Genomic DNA, 19,415 nt, shown 5'->3' on the forward strand with positions numbered 1-19,415 from the left:
ATTTGTAAAATGTTGACTTTGTTTAGGATTATATGAGTATTAGGTTGATGTTTGTGATTCTTTTGTTAAAATATTAATTCTCTAAATATGGAGAAGTTATGTCATCATCATTAAATAACAAAACTTTTGGAAATGTTTAATTTTCAGAAAATAAGTACATAGTAATTAGGCTAATGTTTTAGCAACAAAGTAATTTTAAAAAATTTTAACATTACACTCTAGTTTTCTAGTTTTTCTTCCCATAAAGTATTATTTAAAAAGAAAAACATATTTGTTAGGCACTTTTCTTATACTCATGCATTTATTAGTAACATCAAATAATTAATTATCAAATAGGTAGTTATGGAAGGTTGATAAGACACACATTTTTGTGGTGAATATGTATTTTTTTAAACTCACTATACCTTCATCAATGATTCATTGTTTCATCATAATCTTTCATGTTACCTAACCAAGCAGATAAGACAAAAAAAATGATACCCTGTTTTAAGTAACTGTTTCTCCTTTTGATTTTTAGACTTGACATACAGCAACACTAAGAAATGAAAAATCAAACATCTGTGAAAGAATTCATCCTTCTGGGATTAACTAATGACCCAACACTAAATATTTTGATTTTTCTGTTTCTATTTCTTGCTTATATACTGAGCGTTACTGGAAATCTGACAATTATAACCCTCACACTGATAGACTCACACCTCAAAACACCCATGTACTTCTTCCTTAGGAACTTCTCTTTCCTGGAGATCTCATTCACAACAGTTTGTATTCCTAGATTCCTAGTCAGCATTATCACTGGGGATTTGACCATTTCCTATAACTCTTGTATGGCCCAGGTGTTTTTCTTTATACTCCTTGGATCAACAGAATTCTTCCTTCTGACAGCTATGTCCTATGATCGTTATGTAGCCATCTGTAAGCCCTTGCACTACACAACAATAATGAGCAGCAAGGTCTGCTTCCAGCTTGTAATTAGCTGCTGGCTGGCTGGGTTTCTCATTATCTTCCCACCAGTCATCATGGGGCTTCAGCTGGATTTCTGTGACTCCAACGTCATTGACCACTTCACCTGTGACTCCTCTCCTATGTTGCTGATTGCCTGTACAGATACAACCTTCCTGGAACTGTTGGCATTTTTCCTGGCAGTATTCACCCTCATGATGACCTTAATACTAGTGGTCCTTTCCTATGCATTCATCTTGAGGACAATTCTGAGAATCCCTTCTGCTGAGCAGAGGAAAAAGGCCTTTTCCACCTGTTCCTCACACATGATCGTGGTCTCCATTTCTTATGGTAGCTGTATTTTCATGTATGTGAAAACTTCAGCAAAGGAAGGAGTGGCTTTGAGCAAGGGGATAGCAGTGCTCAATACCTCTGTTGCTCCAATGCTAAATCCTTTCATTTACTCCCTGAGGAATCAGCAGGTAAAGCAATCCTTTAGGTACTTGGTCAAAAAAGTGCTGGCCAGCGAAATTTGAATGGTAAGAAATTCATTTCCTTCAACTGAAATGGCATGTTGCATATATTGAAACATTAACAATGTTTGCTCCGTCTGTTATTGGTGTTCAAGTTCCTATGGCTACAGTCTATTAAGTTTAAATGTTAGTCCATGTATTTGTTAAAAGCATCTTTGTTGTTTTATATTAGTCCTTTTATCCTTAGCTGTTCACTTTGCAGCCACCGTGGAATCTAGAGAAAGCAGGACTGCTCAATAATGAAGGCCTGAAACTACCTCTGAAGAATAATAGATCCTTGCAGAATAGAAAGCTTTTTATTTTCCCTAAACCATCTCCTGGTCTTGAACTCGGGGCTTGAGCATTATTCCTAAGCTTCTTTTGCTGTGTGTCGGGCTCAGGTTGCCTCCCCTGGCGCGGGTATCAAGGCTCAGCTAAGCTTCTAACAGCCCCCTTTCTCACCCTCTCCCCTGGTCACCCAACCCGCAGGCAAGGCCAGGGTGGAGCGGGGGAGCCAGCACAGACCTCATGTGCATGCGGCCAAACGAGAACGCTTTGCCCACCTCCTTACCAGTAAAGAAAGCCAAGCATACGCGGATCTCAGGGAAGCTTCAAGAGCAATCTGATTTATTAAGGCGGTGGTAAAGGGAAATGATAGGAAGGAAGGAAAGGAGACTGACCAGCCAGGACGCTGATAGGCTACGAGCTTGTCATATGACCCCCTCACGAGCTAAAGTCACTCGAAAGCGCCGCGCCAGGGAGAGACTGGGGGCACATGTGCTGGCGAGAAAGTTGGGGGCTGTTTGCAAAGCTGGTTCTTCTGGTTCCGGACCCAGAGAATTGTGGCCTGCTTCCGCATTCCCCAGGGCTGGGGGGAGGGTGGCATCTCGGGAGCGCTCTACAATGCCCATCCCCCATCAAGTCCAAAGGCTGGATCCCAACAGCTGTGGGTTAAATCACTCTATCACTTGACCCACAGTGCCACTTCTGTTTTTTCTGAGTAGTTTCCTGGGGATAAGAGCGTCATGGACTTTTCTGCCAAGGCTGGCTTTGAACTGTGATCCTTAGATCTGAGCCTGCTGAGTAGCTAGGATTACAGGTCAGAGTGTCCACCTTCAGATAACTTCCAATGTAGGACAGTTTCCTGTTTTGATGAGGCTACACCTTGAAATAAGCATAGTCATCTTATGGGAACCAAAAGGCTCTCCTGAAATGAGATTATTCACAACTCCAGAGAAACAGTACTGAGATAATGACCAGAGAAATGGTTCATGCAAGTTGCATCATTTAACCATAAGAACCTGTCTCTTCCTGCTTCTCTTCCTTTGGCTACTTAAACCTGTGTGTATACTCAATGATGGTTCCTGATGAACTGCAGTACTTTCTTCCCATGGCTGCATGAACTATGTAATAAATATTTTTTAATTTTCCTGGTACCGTGTCTCTTTATTTGGCAAATGGTGTTTCAGCCAGGAGCCTAAAATTATAGTTGCACATTCATTGCTTCATTTAGCTTCCTTTTCATAAATGCTTTGTACTTCATGTTTACCATTTTGACCTTGCTGAGCATGCTTACATTTTCAGAATGCCCTAATATTCCTGGTAATGAGTGATGGATATTACAAATAATAAGATTGTCATTTTGCAAGAATAACTAGAATTTACTTTTAAATTATCTATAATAACTCTCATCAAGCAATTCTGAAGTTGTTTTTTTCAGTGTGTAAGACAGAGAACCTCTGAGGTATTCCCTCCTAACTCTGTCATGTTCCATGTTCCATTCTCTTTGCATCTCCATTGCTTTTCATAAAGGCATAATGGCCTATACTAGTGGGTACACAGGTATGTTATCTCCATAGTGGGTGCCATCCTTTATTATTCTATTGCATGTGCTTCATTCTCTATCCAGCCTCATCGTATATTTTGGCCAGCAAATACCTCACCAGGAAGCATCATTCGTGAACTATATTCATGGTTGCTTCATTCCCCATTCCTCTCTTCAATTTGCAAATCCTGAGCTTTGGGCTTCATCTGGAGCTTCTTTGGGAAGAATCTAGCTTGTCTTCATTTCTTTAGAGCTTACAACCTTGGGTTTTATGTTTTCTTCTTTTTGTTTCTTTTTTTCCTTTATTTTCAAAGTGAAGTACAGAGGGGTTACACTTACATATGTAAGGCAGTGAGTACATTTCTTGTTAAACTTGTTACCTCCTCGCTCACTTCCCCCCTCCTCATTGGCCTCCCCCCCTATGGGTTGTACAGTTGGTTTACACCAAATGGTTTTGTAGTATTGCTTTTGGAGTCATTTGTCTCTGGATTTTGGTATTCCCTTTCCCTTCCTTAGTTCCAATGCACATATACACAGTATCCAGGGTACTAAGATCTGATGCAGTGATAGCTGGGGAAAACCCTGGGAAAGGAATACTAGAGAAAAAAAAGGGCACAGTTTCACCTGGCATGTTGAAAATAATTACAACAATGATATACCCCTTGTTTCCATAACTTGGAGTTCATTTCACTTAGCATCATCTTATTTGTCCATATGGGCATAGCTATTGGCCTATTGTCATTTTCTTCTATGACTACCCTAGACATGTACTAATTATTCCCCATGAGGGAAACCATAGAGTCTATATTTCTTTGGGTCTGGCTCACTTCACTTAGTATGATTTTGTCCAAGTCCTTCAATTTCCTTACAAATGGGGCAGCAATGTCATTCTTTCTGATAGAAACATAGAATTCCATTGTTTATGTACCACATTTTCCTGATCCACTCATCTACTGAGGGCCATCTGCGTTGGTTCCATATTTTAGCAATGACAAATTGTGCTGCACTGAACATAGTTGTGCTGGTGGCTTTAGTGTGGTCTTGTTTGTAATCTTTTGGGTAGACCCCCAAGAGTGGGCTGCTGGGTCGTAGGAGAGGTCTATGTTTAAGCTTCTGAGGAACCTACATATTGCTTTCCAGAGTGGTTGAACAAGTTTACATTCCCACCAATAATGTAGCTTAAACTCATATTGTTTGTTCCATTTCCTAGGAAGTTCTTGAACTTTCTGGTACAATGATAATATCCTAAATTATTTTTCCATGGTTTTATTTTTCTTTTGTCCTTTGTATTTTTATGGTTTGTTATTTATTTATTTTTTATTTCCATGGTTTCTTTCTTTTCTTGAATAATTTTTTAGAAGGTGTGGGAATCAGAATATTCATAATATCCACACCATGAAATAAGCTTTTCCTCTAGGAGGTGATTATTAGCTCCAACTAAGGTCTTAGAATAAAAATGTGCTTAGGACTCATCCATTTGCTTTTCTATCTTCTTCCTCAACAAGATATGCATGTACACTTAATATCAGTAAATCACAACACTTTAAAAAAATTAACTCAGAATCTCAGCTGTGTCTACTGCCTAAAGACCACTCCAGCTCCACGAGATTAGTCCTTAAGGGAAAATCTAAACTGGTGAGAATACACAGTCAAAAGTGTATCATTCAGTCTCTCAAAAAAGGGGGAGTGGGAGGGGGAATGAAGGAGGAGGTAACATGTTGAACAAGAAACATACTCACTACCTTACATATGAATCTGTAACCCATCTGTACCACACTTTGACAATAAAAATTTGAATAAAAAAATAAACCATGCTTGATGCTGGAGTTAAAAAAACACACAAAAAAACAGTTTTGTGTTGTTCCCTCAAGACTAGGACACCACACCAGGAGTGCAGGCTGCTTTAACTATAGATCCCTCAGTGTTTTGGAAATGAGGAAGGGAATAAATATGAGTGCTCACAACATTATAATGTTTCTCATAAAAATTTACCTCCTTTATTACACTAACCAGTCTTCTATTGCTGTTCATAATTAGATAATAGAGTCTATGAAAATTATTCTCTCAGATTTCAACTTCCTGATTTCTTCAGTAAAAAAGCTAATCCTTTAAGTTGCTTACTCTGTTATCTTTTAGTCACTCAAAGCATCAGGTTTTAATTGTGATGATGGATAGTTTTTATCTTTTTTTTCTTTAATGAAATTTTCCTGAAGTGGGGTGGGGGAGAGCACTTCAAGTGGGTGTTTTGCAATGATACAGTTCTTAAGGATTTCTTCAGTGTAAAGCTTTATTGTAAGGGAAAGGGGGATGGAAAAGAAAGAGCAAAAACAATATAGTTGAGTAATCATAAGGATATCTGTTGTTCCAAAGTCACTGATTTAGACTGACTGCTACAAGATTTGAGATAACTTCTTCAGATTTGCTCAAGCTCTTTGGGCTCATGAGGCTTGATAATCTGAGCGCCTTGGTTCATAGAGTCATGACATTAAGCCCCACCAATGCTCCCTGTCATTCAAAGTGCCAAGAATGGTTTTTGCTTAGTTCATGGTAGAGCAAGCACCACATGGTCTGGCTCTTCGATGATACTGTTTTTTTTTGCCAACCAGGAAACATTTTCTAAAGACTTGCCCTTTAATTAAACCCCCAAACATCTAATCTTACATGTCTTACTTTTCATCTGTTTTGTCTGTACCCATAATTATATCTGTGCATTTATTTAAGAAAAATTTTAATACTTTGCTAAATCACTCAACTGGCATACAATTGATTTCCCCAAAGAACTTCAAATCTTCTCAGAAAATTCCTTCTCCTCTTTATTGTTGGCTATAGCATCTCTAAATTGTCAAGATTTATTTCCCACTCCAATCTCCAATTCAAGTTTTCTTGTTGAGAATTACTAGAGCTCCTTGGTAAGACTGTCTTCATTAAAACTAGCATTTATAAGGGTAATTTGAAACAATTATGCAACGAGTAATCATTCTTTCATCAGTCTTTCCCTTTGCTTCTCGTACAGCTTAACATTGTAAGCACAATTATCTTTTCTTCTAATACTAAATGGCTTCCCAAGAGAACTAAGTGAACTAAGAGAACTAAGTGTTGCCAAAATTGGTATGCATAGGAAATCATTTTATTTTATGTCCTTATGAGGATTTTCAGTCTTGAATGCCTATAATACCAGACCCCAGTTCTTTCTGAAATATTTTCATTAGAAAAAAAATTAATAGTGATGTAGATAGCAAAAATATTTCACTCCTAGCCATAGTTTGAAAGCATCCATAGTGTAGTGAAGCTTTATGTGTGATAAATGATTGTAGAAACTGAGAAATACAAAAATGCATTTAGAATATGACCTGGAACATAAATGTAAATTTAAAAAAGGCTCAGGGAGGCCTAACCATAAATAATGTATTTTTCTAAATTATAGAAATGGAGAAATTAAAAAATTAAAACTATGGAAGTCAATATATAAATATGAAAGATGTATTAGTATTAAAAATTTTAGGGGCTGGGGATATAGCCTAGTGGCAAGAGTGCCTGCCTCGGATACACGAGGCCCTAGGTTCGATTCCCCAGCACCACATATACAGAAAACGGCCAGAAGCGGCGCTGTGGCTCAAGTGGCAGAGTGCTAGCCTTGAGCGGGAAGAAGCCAGGGACAGTGCTCAGGCCCTGAGTCCAAGGCCCAGGACTGGCCAAAAAAAAAAAAAAAAAAAAATTTTAATATAGGATATAATTGTATATACAAATGACCAAGAAGTAGCAATCAAATAATAACAATTCTTGGCTCTACTGGGAAATGTATATCAAATTTTTGTGATTATTTATATATTCACAGTAAATGAAGTAAATTGTAAAGAAGAAAATTGTATTCTTGCTTGGGAGTAGGAGATTAGATTAATAGGATGTATCCTCAAAAGCTATGGTTTTAAAATCATACTTTCAGAATGGTTGTTACAGGCAGTTTATTTTTTAAGTTGTTATTAGAAGCCATGTGATGAAATAAAAAGAAAAGAATTAGTGATACTTCAAGGGAAAATTCATTCTTAGTTTTTAATCAACAAATTCATTTAAATGGACACTATTTAAGATCATATATGAGAAGGATATTAACAGAATTAGTTTCAAGCTGTAAAGCATGAATTATTCTTAAGAAAAAAGAATGCATAAAGAACCAAAAAATAATTGAAAATGAGAACATTTTCCAGTACATGTAAAGGAAGTTACAAAAGGACCTTGATCTGTGCATTTGGATCATTAGGACCTAAAATAAGATGATGAAATTAGACAATATTGTGGGCAAGCTAAGCAGTATAAACTAGAGGACAGTAAGGACTCATGTTATTTTTGAAAAAAAAGCAATTATAACTCTCACATCTAGTAATCTTTTAATAAATCATAAATTATGTAAAAACAATGTCCAGAGTTCCTTATTCGAGTACATTCAGACTTTAAGAAACAGTATATTCTCACAAATCATCAAGTGACAATTTCATCTTATCAAGCTATTTGTCCAGCTTCTCCACTGACATATTCCATGGGTCCTGATAGCAGATACTATAGTATAAATCACAGAATAAAACAATGAGAACATAGGTTAATAAATGCAATCACATTCTGTTTTGTTACATGACATTATTAATTTAACAAAATATTCTAAATGGAAAGTCTTTTAATTTTTAAATCATTATTACTTCTCACTTCAAAGGTGTCATTGAAGCCAATGTGGTTAAAATACTAATTCTTAAAATACTTTAACAGGCTTCCTCAATTAGTTGAGTACCAAAATATGGGCAGAATGTTTGGGTTTATCTTGTTCTGTAGTTCAGAAAGAATTTGTTTGACATATTTAGGGTCTCTTTTGTTCGGTGAGTATAAATTTATCACGGTGATATCTTGTTTCTGGATTTTTCCTTGGATTAAAATGTAGTGTCCTTCTTTATCTTTTTGAACTGATATTAATGAGAAGTTTAGCTTGTCTGAAATCAGGATGGCTACCCCTGTTGTTTCTTCTCTTAGAATTCTCAGTAAGGCTGTTTTTTTTTTTTTTCTTCACATATTCTTTTAGCTTCTCTTTGCTATGGTAACATTTGGTTTTTCCCTTGAAAGTTAATTCTAATTTTGCTGGGTATCCAAGTCTGGATTGGCAGTAGTTGGCCTGCAGGATTTGAATGTTATTCTTCCAGGCTCTTCGTGCGATGTATTTTTGTGTGGAGAGGTCTGCCATGATTCTGATCTTTTTTCCGTTGTTGTATAGTTCTTTCTTTGTTTTGACTGCATTCAAAATATGTTTCTTGTTGAAATCTGAGGCCTTGACTATAATGTATATGGGGGCGTTTCTTCTAGGGTCTGGTCTGCTAGGTGTTCTATTTGGGTGAGGTTTTTCCTTCTGAGATTGGGGAAATTCTCTGTAATAATTCTATTGAATATGTGTTGTATACCTCTTCTCTGATACTCCCTTCCTTCATCTATTCTGATTATACGCAGATTATATCTCTTCTCCCTTTCCACTATCTCCTGGATTAGTCTGCCCTGGAGTTTGACAGTTTCTTGAAGTGTGGTAATCTTCTGGTCCTTATCAGCTGACTCGTCATCCAAAAGAGAGACTCAAGATTCAAGATGATCAATTCTTCGTGATGTGGCTTTGAGTGTGGTTTTCATCGAGGCCAGTGAGCTGTTTATGGTTGCCAGATCAGCTCTCATTGTGGTAATTTCTTCTTTTAATGAGTTGTGTTTTGAGTCTATTTTTTCATTTCTCAGGATGTTAAGGTCTTTAAAGGAGGAGTGGCTGTATCTATTTTTGCTTCCATTTCTTTCTTGACTTCCTGAAGGTCCTTCGAGACTTCCATTCTAAACTCCTAGAACTGTTTTCTGAATTCGTTCCTGAGGCTTTCGATCATTTCTGCTATCTTATCCTCAGTTGTGTTTTTATTCTCCATTTCATCCTTGGTTGTACTACTTTTTGGAGGTGGCGAGTTGGCTTGACCTTTCATGAAATTTGTAATGGGGTTAAGTCCTCAGGCCAGAGTCTGGGCTAAGACTGGAGTAGTCTTTGCACAAGAGCCCAAGGCTTTGTCCTTTGTGCTGGGCTTACCTATGCCCAATGTCAGTCAGAACTGAATCCTCTCTTGCCTAGTATGAGCTGAGATGAATGACTTCTCTGAGTGCCCATTACCATCTTGGATCATATGCACATACCTAATGTGATCCTTGTGATCCTCCCCGATGAATATTCTCCTTTGGCCTCACTGTGTGAATGATTAGAGTCCAGTGTAATTTGTCATGTCCAAGCATATATTTTGTCATTTACTATTGTACTTGTAGATTTATATCACATTCTACTTAGGATAAATGAAGGAAAATATATAACTTGAGTTTGTTTGGATTTGGTTCATTTTTGTTTTATATATATTAAACAAAATATATTTTTCCAAGTCTTTCCCTTTCCTCATGAATTGGGTGAAATCATTCTTTCCTATGGAAGAATAGAATTCCATTGTGTATATATTCTACTTTTTCTTTTTTTTTTAGTTTTTGTTATCAAACTGATGTACAGAGAGGTTACAGTTTCATATGTTAGGCATTGGATACATTTCTTGTACTGTTTGTTACCTCCTCCCTCATTCCCCCCTCCCCCTCCCCCTTTCTCTTCCCCCCCCAACGAGTTGTTCAGCTCATTTACACAAAACAGTTTTGCAAGTATTGCTTTTGTAGTTGTTTGTCTTTTTTTTAACCCTGTGTCTCTCGATTTTGGTATTCCCTTTCAATTTCCTAGTCGTAATACCAATATACACGGTTTCCAATATACTCCGATAAGATACAGAGATAGTGTAGGTATGACCACAGGAAGGGGATACAAGAAGATCATCAATAATAAGCTACAGTTACACATAGCAAGTTGAAAGTAGTTACAACAGTGATATAACAATCCCATGTTTCCATAACATGGAGTTCATTTCACTTAGCATCATCTTATGTGTTCATAAGGGTATATATACTACATTTTCTTGATCCATTCACTGAAGGGCATCTGGGCTGATTCCATATCTTGGCTGTGATACATAATGCTTCACTGAACATGTGTGTACAGACAGGTAGCTTTAACGTGACTTTCTTTGTGTTCTGTGGGATAAATGGGATTGCACCAAACTAAAAAGTTCCTGCATGGCTGAGGAAATAGTTAATAAGTCAAATAGAAACCTCCAGAATTAGAGAAGAGAGAGATTTGTTACCAACTGTTGGGGTTTGGACAACCCCTTTCTCCCCCCACGGGGAGAATGGTAACCACAAAATCTATGAAAGAGCACTCAGCCTGGCCCTCCGCCAGCGGAAGGCCAAAGGCGTGCTCACATGGGCAAGCGCTAAATTGAGGAAGGGTTGCTGAAGCCTCCCCTCCCCCCAGTCCCCCCACATGTTACCAAGGGCGGAGGCGAAAAGGAAGGCATCAGGGACACGCTGCGGTGGTGGGAAGCGTCTCAAAGACTTTAATATGGAAGGGCACTTATATAGAAGTAATGGCGGGAAAGAAAGGGGATTGGCCAAAGGGCCAGTCATAGGCTAGGGATCACGTTCATCAAGTAACCTCACGAAACTTCCCTTTGTGGGCAGGACAACCGCATCATGGTGGCAAGCAAGTGTTCACCTCCCAAGGGGTGGAGGCCAGAAGGTGGGAGGGACTTCCATTGTCCCAAAGCTGTCAGAAGGGCAGCCTTCCCAAGGCCATAATAATCCCCAACAACCAACTACAAGTGAGAGAGTGGCCAAATATACATAAAGATAAAAAAAATCAACCCCCCCAGAGAACTGCATTGTTTCTAACCTGGTGTGTATGTGGGGGGACTATTGGGTGATGGGTGTGTGTGTAGCAAAGGTAAAGAAGATTGAATATCATTAAAATAGATGACTTAAATCTATGTAAACAGAAATGGTGGAAACAAGGAAACCTGCTATTGGACACTATTTTTCAGAGGTAAAGGTATAGGGACTGTGATACAGGAGTTAAATTTGATCGAAATGGGGCTGGGGATATAGCCTAGTGGCAAGACAGCTTGCCTCATATACATGAAGCCCTGGGTTCGATTCCCCAGCACCACATATACAGAAAATGGCCAGAAGTGGCGCTGTGACTCAAGTGGCAGAGTGCTAGCCTTGAGCAAAAAGAAGCCAGGGACAATGCTTAGGCCCTGAGTCCAAGCCCCAGGACTGGCCGAAAAAAAAAAAAATTGATCGAAATGCAATGTAAACATATGTAAAGATGTAACAATGCAGTCCCTAACATGTATATCTGATATAAGCCTATAAAAACAATAATTAAGTAAAAGAAATTACTGAAATTTACACTCTTTCCAACTAATATTTTCTGCCTCTTCTCAGCATAGATCTAACTTGAAATGGTTAATATAATATTAGTTTCATAAATATCCAACCAGCAGCATTTGAAGTTTGGTTGTCTCAGTTACTCAAATAGTAGTTAAATGATGAAGCTGGTTGCATTTAAGTACAAGTAGGTTAATAAATTAATTATAAGCAGAAGTAGAGTGTAAAGGGAGCAATAGAATATAGACTATGGCCCTACACAGATCTCTTCCTTTTCCTCTAGGAAGAATTGCTTCAATCCTTCTGGAGAATGGGAATTGAGGAGTAGAAATCCCAATACTTACAGGACAACCTCTCATATATGAGATAGTTTAATTTAAAATAGATTATAAAGGAAACATATGTTCAGGGGCTATCCATTCAATGTATTTAATTTTCATACTGATTAATAAAACCATTCAGCCCTGTTTTTTTCACATAGAATGAATATAACATGTATTGGAATGAAAAGCATGTCTGAGAGAAGAAAAGCATGCATATTACTGAGTCTAGATAGCCAAAGACCCAAGTATGAATGTTGGCAAGAGTATAGGAAAAATCATATGATTCTGATGAGAAAAAAAAGGGACACAAAGTTCATGAGGTGTGGCTGCTTTTTGCTCCTTTTTAAAAACTGTTATTTTAAAGATGGTGCACAAAGGAGTTACCGTTACATAAGCCAGGTAAAGAGGATATTTCTCTTTGGATAATGTCACTCTCTTGATTTCTCCCAGTTTTCCCACCTGTCCCAACCCACAAATTGTAAAGTTCATTTTCAGCATAGTGTCTAATGAGGAGCAGTGCTGCACTTGTTTACCCTTTGTCCAAACTCCAGTCCTGTGTCCCCATTTGCACTCCCAAATATAAATAAATGAACAAACAAGACAAAAGCAAAATACAAAAACAGCAACAAAGAAAAATCTTCCTTTCCATTTCCTGGAGTTTACTTTGATAATCATTAATTTACATGATCAGATGGATATAAATATTGCACCTTTGTATTCCTCTCCTAAGAGTGTGTAAATGCCTTGTTGTGTGTAAATGCCTAGAGTCCTGTACAATTTATTTTGACCCTGTCTAGCTTCTGCTTATGGATGTGAACATGGGCCCTTTCTGTCTCTGAGCTTGGCCTACCTCATGTAAAATGACATGTTCTGGTCCATCCATTTCCCTGAAAGGGACATGATGTTTGTCTTTCTACTGGCTGTGTAAAATTCCATTATATATAGGTGCCACATGTTTTGGATCCAGTCATCTCTTGTAGGGCATCTGTGCTGTTTCTGTAGCTTGGCTATTGGAAACTGTGCAGCAAAGAATATAGATGTGCAGAGTATTAATTATATTTTAGTTTGTGATGCACTGGGCACATGCCCATGAATGGTGTGGCTGGGTCCTAAGGAAGATTTATATTTAGTTTTGTGAGAAACCTCCAGACTGTTGCCCAGCTTGGGGGTCCTAATAACCGTGTAGTAGGTAGAAGTCCTTCCCCCCACATTACCACCAACATTTATTATTGTTGAATTTCACCATGTTGGCTCATCTAATGTGGGTGAGATGGAATCTCAGACTTGCAATTCCTTTATGACTAGCAATGAGGACCAATTCCTGATGTGTTCCAGGACCATTCTTACCCCTTCTTCTGTGTAGTCTCTCCTTAATTCCTTTCATGTGGCTGATTTTTAACAAAATTCCAAAAAGCAAGAATAATTTCCATTGCTTGATAAAAGAACAATGAGTAAGTTTTGCTTCAGTGGAGGATGGAGGTAGGGTGGGGACATGGAGTTACTAAAAAAAGTCAAAGAGAACAATTTGCTATGATGTTTTTTCATACTACACAGGGGTACATATATTTGCAAAGGACAAGTTTCCAGCATTGTATCTTTTTGTATGCAATATATGGGTTATTAAATTGGTGAAAATGTACAAAAGCACAATAAAACAGGAAATTCCATGTTATAGGAAAATTAAAAATTTTTCCTGACCATTATATAAAGGATTATTTATGTACTACATGATTCACACCTAGCATTCAAAATTTGTAAGGTAACATGAGCAATTGGCTCTACAGCCTGTACTTTGGTGCTTTTTAGGCAATACAACTAATTATGTTTACATATAAATCAATCCTAATTATTATAATGCTGCTGGAGAAAATTTTGTTTAAAAATATCAATTCCTTTGTATACATGATAACTCTCATCATAATCTTTATGAATATAATTTTCCTCATTCGTTTTTCAATGTTCATCATGAATGGTGCTTTCTCAGCCTAGTTTCATTCCCCACAAAAATTATTCATCCTTCCTTCTTCCTTTCTTTCACAGTATAAACTGAATGACATAGTAATCACCATCTTTCTTGTTTCTCTCTGACCATTTTAGCAATTCAAAATTATAGAAGCAAATGTAAAATGAACAGCGATGAACACAAATAATCAAACATCGCCTGTTCACTTGAATCAAGCATTTGCTAAGTAAAACTCTTATTCATTAATATAACATTAAATTTTAATAGTTAATAAATTTGTTTTAATAGCATTATATGTTTAACTTAATAGTCTCGGTTTATAACGAGTTTTTTGACAGGGACATATCATTTGAGAGAAAAGAATAAAGTAAACACAAAGGTAAGATTTGCCTTTATTTCCAGTTAGGGGTAAGTTTTAATACCCTTTAATTCCAACACAATTTAAGCCTTGAGGTCTGAATGCAGAAGGAAAAGCATAGAGCTATTTGTACACCTAATATGACATACCCAATTGAGAAGCAGCATAGATCAGGTATAATATACTACATGCCTGAACTCATTATTTCATTAATGTTGCAGCACCATGTCATTTATGTGACTCATTGTTTTGAAAAGAACAAAACTTTTGAAGCAAATATTTAAAAGCTTCTTTTACTTGCTGGTTTCTTAGAGTATAAATGAAAGGATTCAGTAAAGGGGCCACAGAGGTATAGAGCAGAGATATGATTTTTATGAAAGTCACCCTATCCTTTGCTGAAGTTTTCAAATACATAAACATACAACTCCCATAAGTAATAGAGACCACAACCATGTGTGAGGAACAGGTGGAAAAGGCCTTTTTCCGTTGTTGGACAGAAGGGAATTTGAGAATTGTTTTGATGATGAACGTGTAAGAGACTACCACTAACAAAAACGTGAATAAAAGTGTGGACAGACATAATATAAAAGCCAACAATTCAAAGAAATGGGGTGCATCACAAGCGATCTGTAGGACAGGGGAAATTTCACATATGAAGTGATCAATTTCTTTTGATGCACAGAAATCTAACATGTTTGCCAAGATGACAGGAGGAACATTGTACAAGTATCCAAGTAGCCAGCAGCTGAACACAAGTGTGTAGCACACTTTGGAGCTCATGATGACTGGGTAATGCAGGGGTTTGCAGATAGCCACATAGCGGTCATAGGACATGGCAGCCAGGAGGTAAAACTCTGTCACTCCTAATTGAAAATGAAAGAAGAATTGAGTTGCACACCCATTGTAGGTGATTGTTTTGTCTCCTGTGAGAATGCTGTTCAAGAACCGTGGAATGCTGACTGATGTAAAACAAATTTCAAAGAAGGCAAAATTTCGAAGGAAGAAGTACATGGGAGTCTTGAGGCGGGGGTCCAGCAGTGTGAGCAGGATGATGACAAAGTTTCCCATCAGGCACAAGGTATAATTAAGAAATAGAAACAGGAAAACTACAATTTGTAGTTGAGGGTCATCTGTCAGTCCCAGCAAAATGAACACTATCTCCTCTGATTTATTCTTCATTTCTTTTCTTCTATGAAATCTACAGAAAAATAAAAACTAGTATCACCCAGAAGAAAAGCCAAGTTGTCCTTTTTAGCCATATAACATCTCATACTCAGAAACCTAAAAACATTTTCACAAATTGACTTACACAAAGGGCATATGTTCACACTAGCTGTATGTTCCTGTGGATGCAGATATTCTCCATTAGCCCAACTATGAGTCAGTGTATTGAACAATTTCCACAAGTCTTACAGAAAATTACTTGAGAGGCAGGTTCTCACTTTGATAATTGTTCATCTGTGACTCAAATATTTCATCCAAATAGGTTGTTGGAATGCTAGGCATTTTTGATTTTCTGAGTCATCTAACAGGGGTTCTGCATTTAGGATAGTATCATATTTATTTTTTTATGCCTACAACCTAAATTATTCTTTACAAAAAGAGAAAGTATAGAAATAAACATGAGAAGAACCTAAAGGTAATCAAAAGAAAATGTTATTTATTGTGTTATTTGGAGAAATATGTTGAGAGTTATACTTGGCTGAGCATTTGATTTTTCTCTTATTAAGATGAAGAGAAAAGGTAGTTAGTCTGATAAAATTCTACAGGACAAGGTGATATTTAGGCTCAACATTATTTGGTTGGAAGCCTTACTTGAATGTGTCCTATCTCATCATCTCTGATGTGGAAAACTCTGGCAATATTGAAAAAATGATGTTTCTTAAGTTCAGGTAATTATGAAAATGTAAATTATAAAATGGTCGCATGTAAGCAAATCATCTAGTTTCAACATTGTGTACATGAATAATTAAATAATATTTAAACTATTGGTTAAAGTTTTTTTTTTCCCTGTGGCATCACTCATACTACATATTCACACAGTACACCCAGTGTGGGGAAATCCCTCAAATCACATTACTTCATTTAATCACAGATCAATTAATGCAATTAGACAATATTTCATTTCGTTTTTTTGTTCTTTTGAGCCAGTCCTTCAGTTGAATACTTGGGCACAGTCCCTGAGAGTTTTTTTTTTTTGTCTTTCTCTAAGCTATTGCTTGACTACTTGAGCTACAGTGCTATATCTGTGTATTTGATGGTTAATTGGAAATGGGAGTCCAATTGACTTTCCTTTCTGGGCTGTTGAAACCACAATCCTCTCATCTCATCCTGCTAAATAGCTGGGATTACAAATGTGAGCCATTGATGTCTAATTTGTTTTCATAGATATTATTAATTTCACAAAATGGAGAAGCTCTTCAGTTTAAGATGATCATTGTATCTTACACTATTATCACTAAGTCAAAATGCATAAAGACATTTTAAACAATCACTAACCTTTTCATAGTTTAACAGCTGTCTTTAGTAGATAGCCTTCAGAGATTTGGAAAAAATCTTTTGTATTTCAATACTTGATTCATCATCCTTGTAATGAGGATGGTCCATTCTTCTCTGGAACACTTGATTCTACCTTGAAATATATAAGTAGTCTAAGTGTTAAGTCAGAGATTTTTTTTGTCTTTTCTTTTTCTTTTGGTACTGGGGATTGAAGCCAGGACGTTGCACTTGCTAGGCAAGTGCTTTGCCACTGAGCTACATCCCAGCCCAGAGATATTATTTTTGACTAATCTATTTCTTGTTGTAACAAAATCTATCAAAATCTATTTTGTTACAAAATCTATCTTTGTTTAATACATTCATATCTTTGGAACATTATAAACCTCACTGGAAGTGACATTAGTATAACATGCAACTTGCCCTTCTCTTGATATAACGGAGGTTATAAGCCTCTGTGTTTGACAGGAAATTATTTAACAAGAATAGAGAATTCTCTGGGTAACTGAACATCATCTCCTAAGGGAATTCCAAATTGTATGATTCATAAATGGTTTCTATAGAGGTGGATCATCATGTACTTGCGTGCACAAACGTGTGTGTGCGCGCACACACAGTTTTCTTTCTAAGTGTGCTTCCTGAAAAGTCACAATAGATTGCTATGTTTGACTACCACACAGCAGACTTGAAATGGCAGTTGCAGGGCTCATGGTTTAGAAGAAAAGAGAAGGAAGTCCTTCTCTTTTAAATAGGTGTGAGCAGTAAAACATATGATTCTAGACCTATGTTCCCTCCTAAATGTATTGCATTACAAATCTTTTGGTTATTTCTATTTTATTTCCGGAGCAATACATCTTGTGAAACACACCATGTCAGTTCTCAAAGACATTTCAAGTCTGCGTTTATCTGGAAAGTCCTCCTTTGAGAAGATGGATGGTAGTTAGTTTAATTACTCTCCTGTGTACCAGCTATTTGATTAGTTCCAACTGGGAGAGTTAGAAATACTCCACTAAGTGAAGCATGATGATATATTTTGCAACAAGTATTCACTAAAGTTAATTTTTTCCTATTGTTGAAGGTTAGAGTTTTAGGATAACTTAAAATGGATTTACTGAATCAAAATAAACCCTCTAGTTTTAAAAGCAATAGATAAATTATTCTACATGCATTTTACTGATTAACATCTATAATTTATTAGAGCTTTTATTTCCCAACATTTGAATGACAGTACAATTTATTTTTACAATTATTGAATGCTTATGAATTTTTAATGTATCTTGTACAGGTGCTGTGCTAATGTCTGTATTGTTCCAATTTGGCATATGTGCTGGTGTGGTGAAGGAGGCACAGGGTAGGTTATTTGACATTCACAAGGTGTATTCAATGAATATGTCTTATATCTAGTCTCTTTGATATTATTGAATATTAATATTTTTGTTGGTTGTGTAATTGTATTTAGGACTCACTATGCTAGATAGCTACTTTACCACTTGAGTCACAGCCATAGCCTATTTCTTTGACTTATTTCTGGAAAGAGATCACATTGTTTACATTCTTACCTGGTCTGTAATTTTCCTATTTATAACTCCAGTGTAAATAGCATAGCAGAAATACCCCACCACATTAGGCTATTGGTTGAGATGACGTATTGATAATATATTACCAGATCTGTCTTTGAACTATGGTCTTTTCAACTCTGTCTCAAGAATAGCTTGGATTAAAAGCATGAGGCACTGTAGCTGGGCTCTTATTTATTTAGCCATCCACCAAAGCAGGTTATGAATACAGTGCATCTTGATCATTGTCACCCCTTTCAACATTCTCACCCACCTCTTCCATTTCTCCCTCCCTTTATCTTAATTTTAAAATATATTGATATTTTTAAAATTTAATTTTATTGTCAAAGTGATGTACAGAAGGTTACAGTTACATATGTAAGTTAGTGAGTACATTTCTTGTCATACTTGTTATCCCTTCCTTCCTTCATTTTTCTCCCACCTTCCTCCCCCAACCACCACTCCATATTGATTGTTTTGCCATTATGCATCTTGATCCGTGTCATCACTTCAACATCTTCACCACTCTTTGGTCCATTTCCTCCCTTATATTTCTCAGTTCTGTGGTATATACAACAAGGTCTTGCCTACATTCTTCCCCCTTCCTCCATCCATTCTTCTACTCCTCTCCTCCTGACCCTACCCTACCCTCTTCCAAATACATATTTCCTGGTACTTATTTTGTTGGGCTTCGACCCCATCTTCTTAAAGAATTTCACTACTTACACTCTGTGTAGAGTCTACTACACTTCAGTTAACTCTTTCCTAATGCCTTCCTTACCACCCAGTGTGTTAACTTGTAGATTTATAGGCACATTCTAGCTAGCATAAATAAGGGAAACTGAGCAACCATTGTTTCTTCAGTCTGGCTTCCATTGTTGAATACGATTTTTTCCAAGTCTTTCCATTTCCTTACAGATGGCAGTATATCTTTCTTTTTGGTGGATAAATAGAAGTCCATTGTGTGTATTCACCATGGTTTCTTCCTCCATTCATTCATTGAGTCATCTGGGCCTATTCCATATATTGGCTATGGTAAATTCTACTGAACATGTTTGTGCTGGTAGCTGCAGTGTGGTCCTCTAAGACCACTTTGAACCACAGTACCATTTCTAGTTTTCTGGTGG

The 19,415-nt window shown here is 37.0% G+C and overlaps 2 protein-coding genes across 2 annotated transcripts; one reads left to right on the forward strand and one right to left on the reverse strand.

The window, feature by feature from the left end:
• Window positions 1–542: 542 nt before the first annotated feature.
• Window positions 543–1,478, forward strand: LOC125363467 (olfactory receptor 6C76-like). The gene has a single exon (XM_048362721.1). The coding sequence runs from the start codon at window positions 543–545 to the stop codon at window positions 1,476–1,478; it is 936 nt and encodes a 311-aa protein (XP_048218678.1).
• A 7,703-nt stretch (window positions 1,479–9,181) lies between these two features.
• On the reverse strand, window positions 9,182–15,415 carry LOC125348374 (olfactory receptor 6C6-like). Its single transcript, XM_048341566.1, has 2 exons — window positions 14,478–15,415; window positions 9,182–9,221 (listed from the first exon to the last, which is right to left on the reverse strand). Exons 1-2 carry the CDS (start codon window positions 15,413–15,415, stop codon window positions 9,182–9,184), a joined length of 978 nt encoding a protein of 325 aa, XP_048197523.1.
• Window positions 15,416–19,415: the final 4,000 nt, after the last annotated feature.

This window comes from Perognathus longimembris, chromosome 1, assembly GCF_023159225.1.
Source record: "Perognathus longimembris pacificus isolate PPM17 chromosome 1, ASM2315922v1, whole genome shotgun sequence".
Classification (NCBI taxonomy): Eukaryota; Metazoa; Chordata; class Mammalia; order Rodentia; family Heteromyidae; genus Perognathus; species Perognathus longimembris.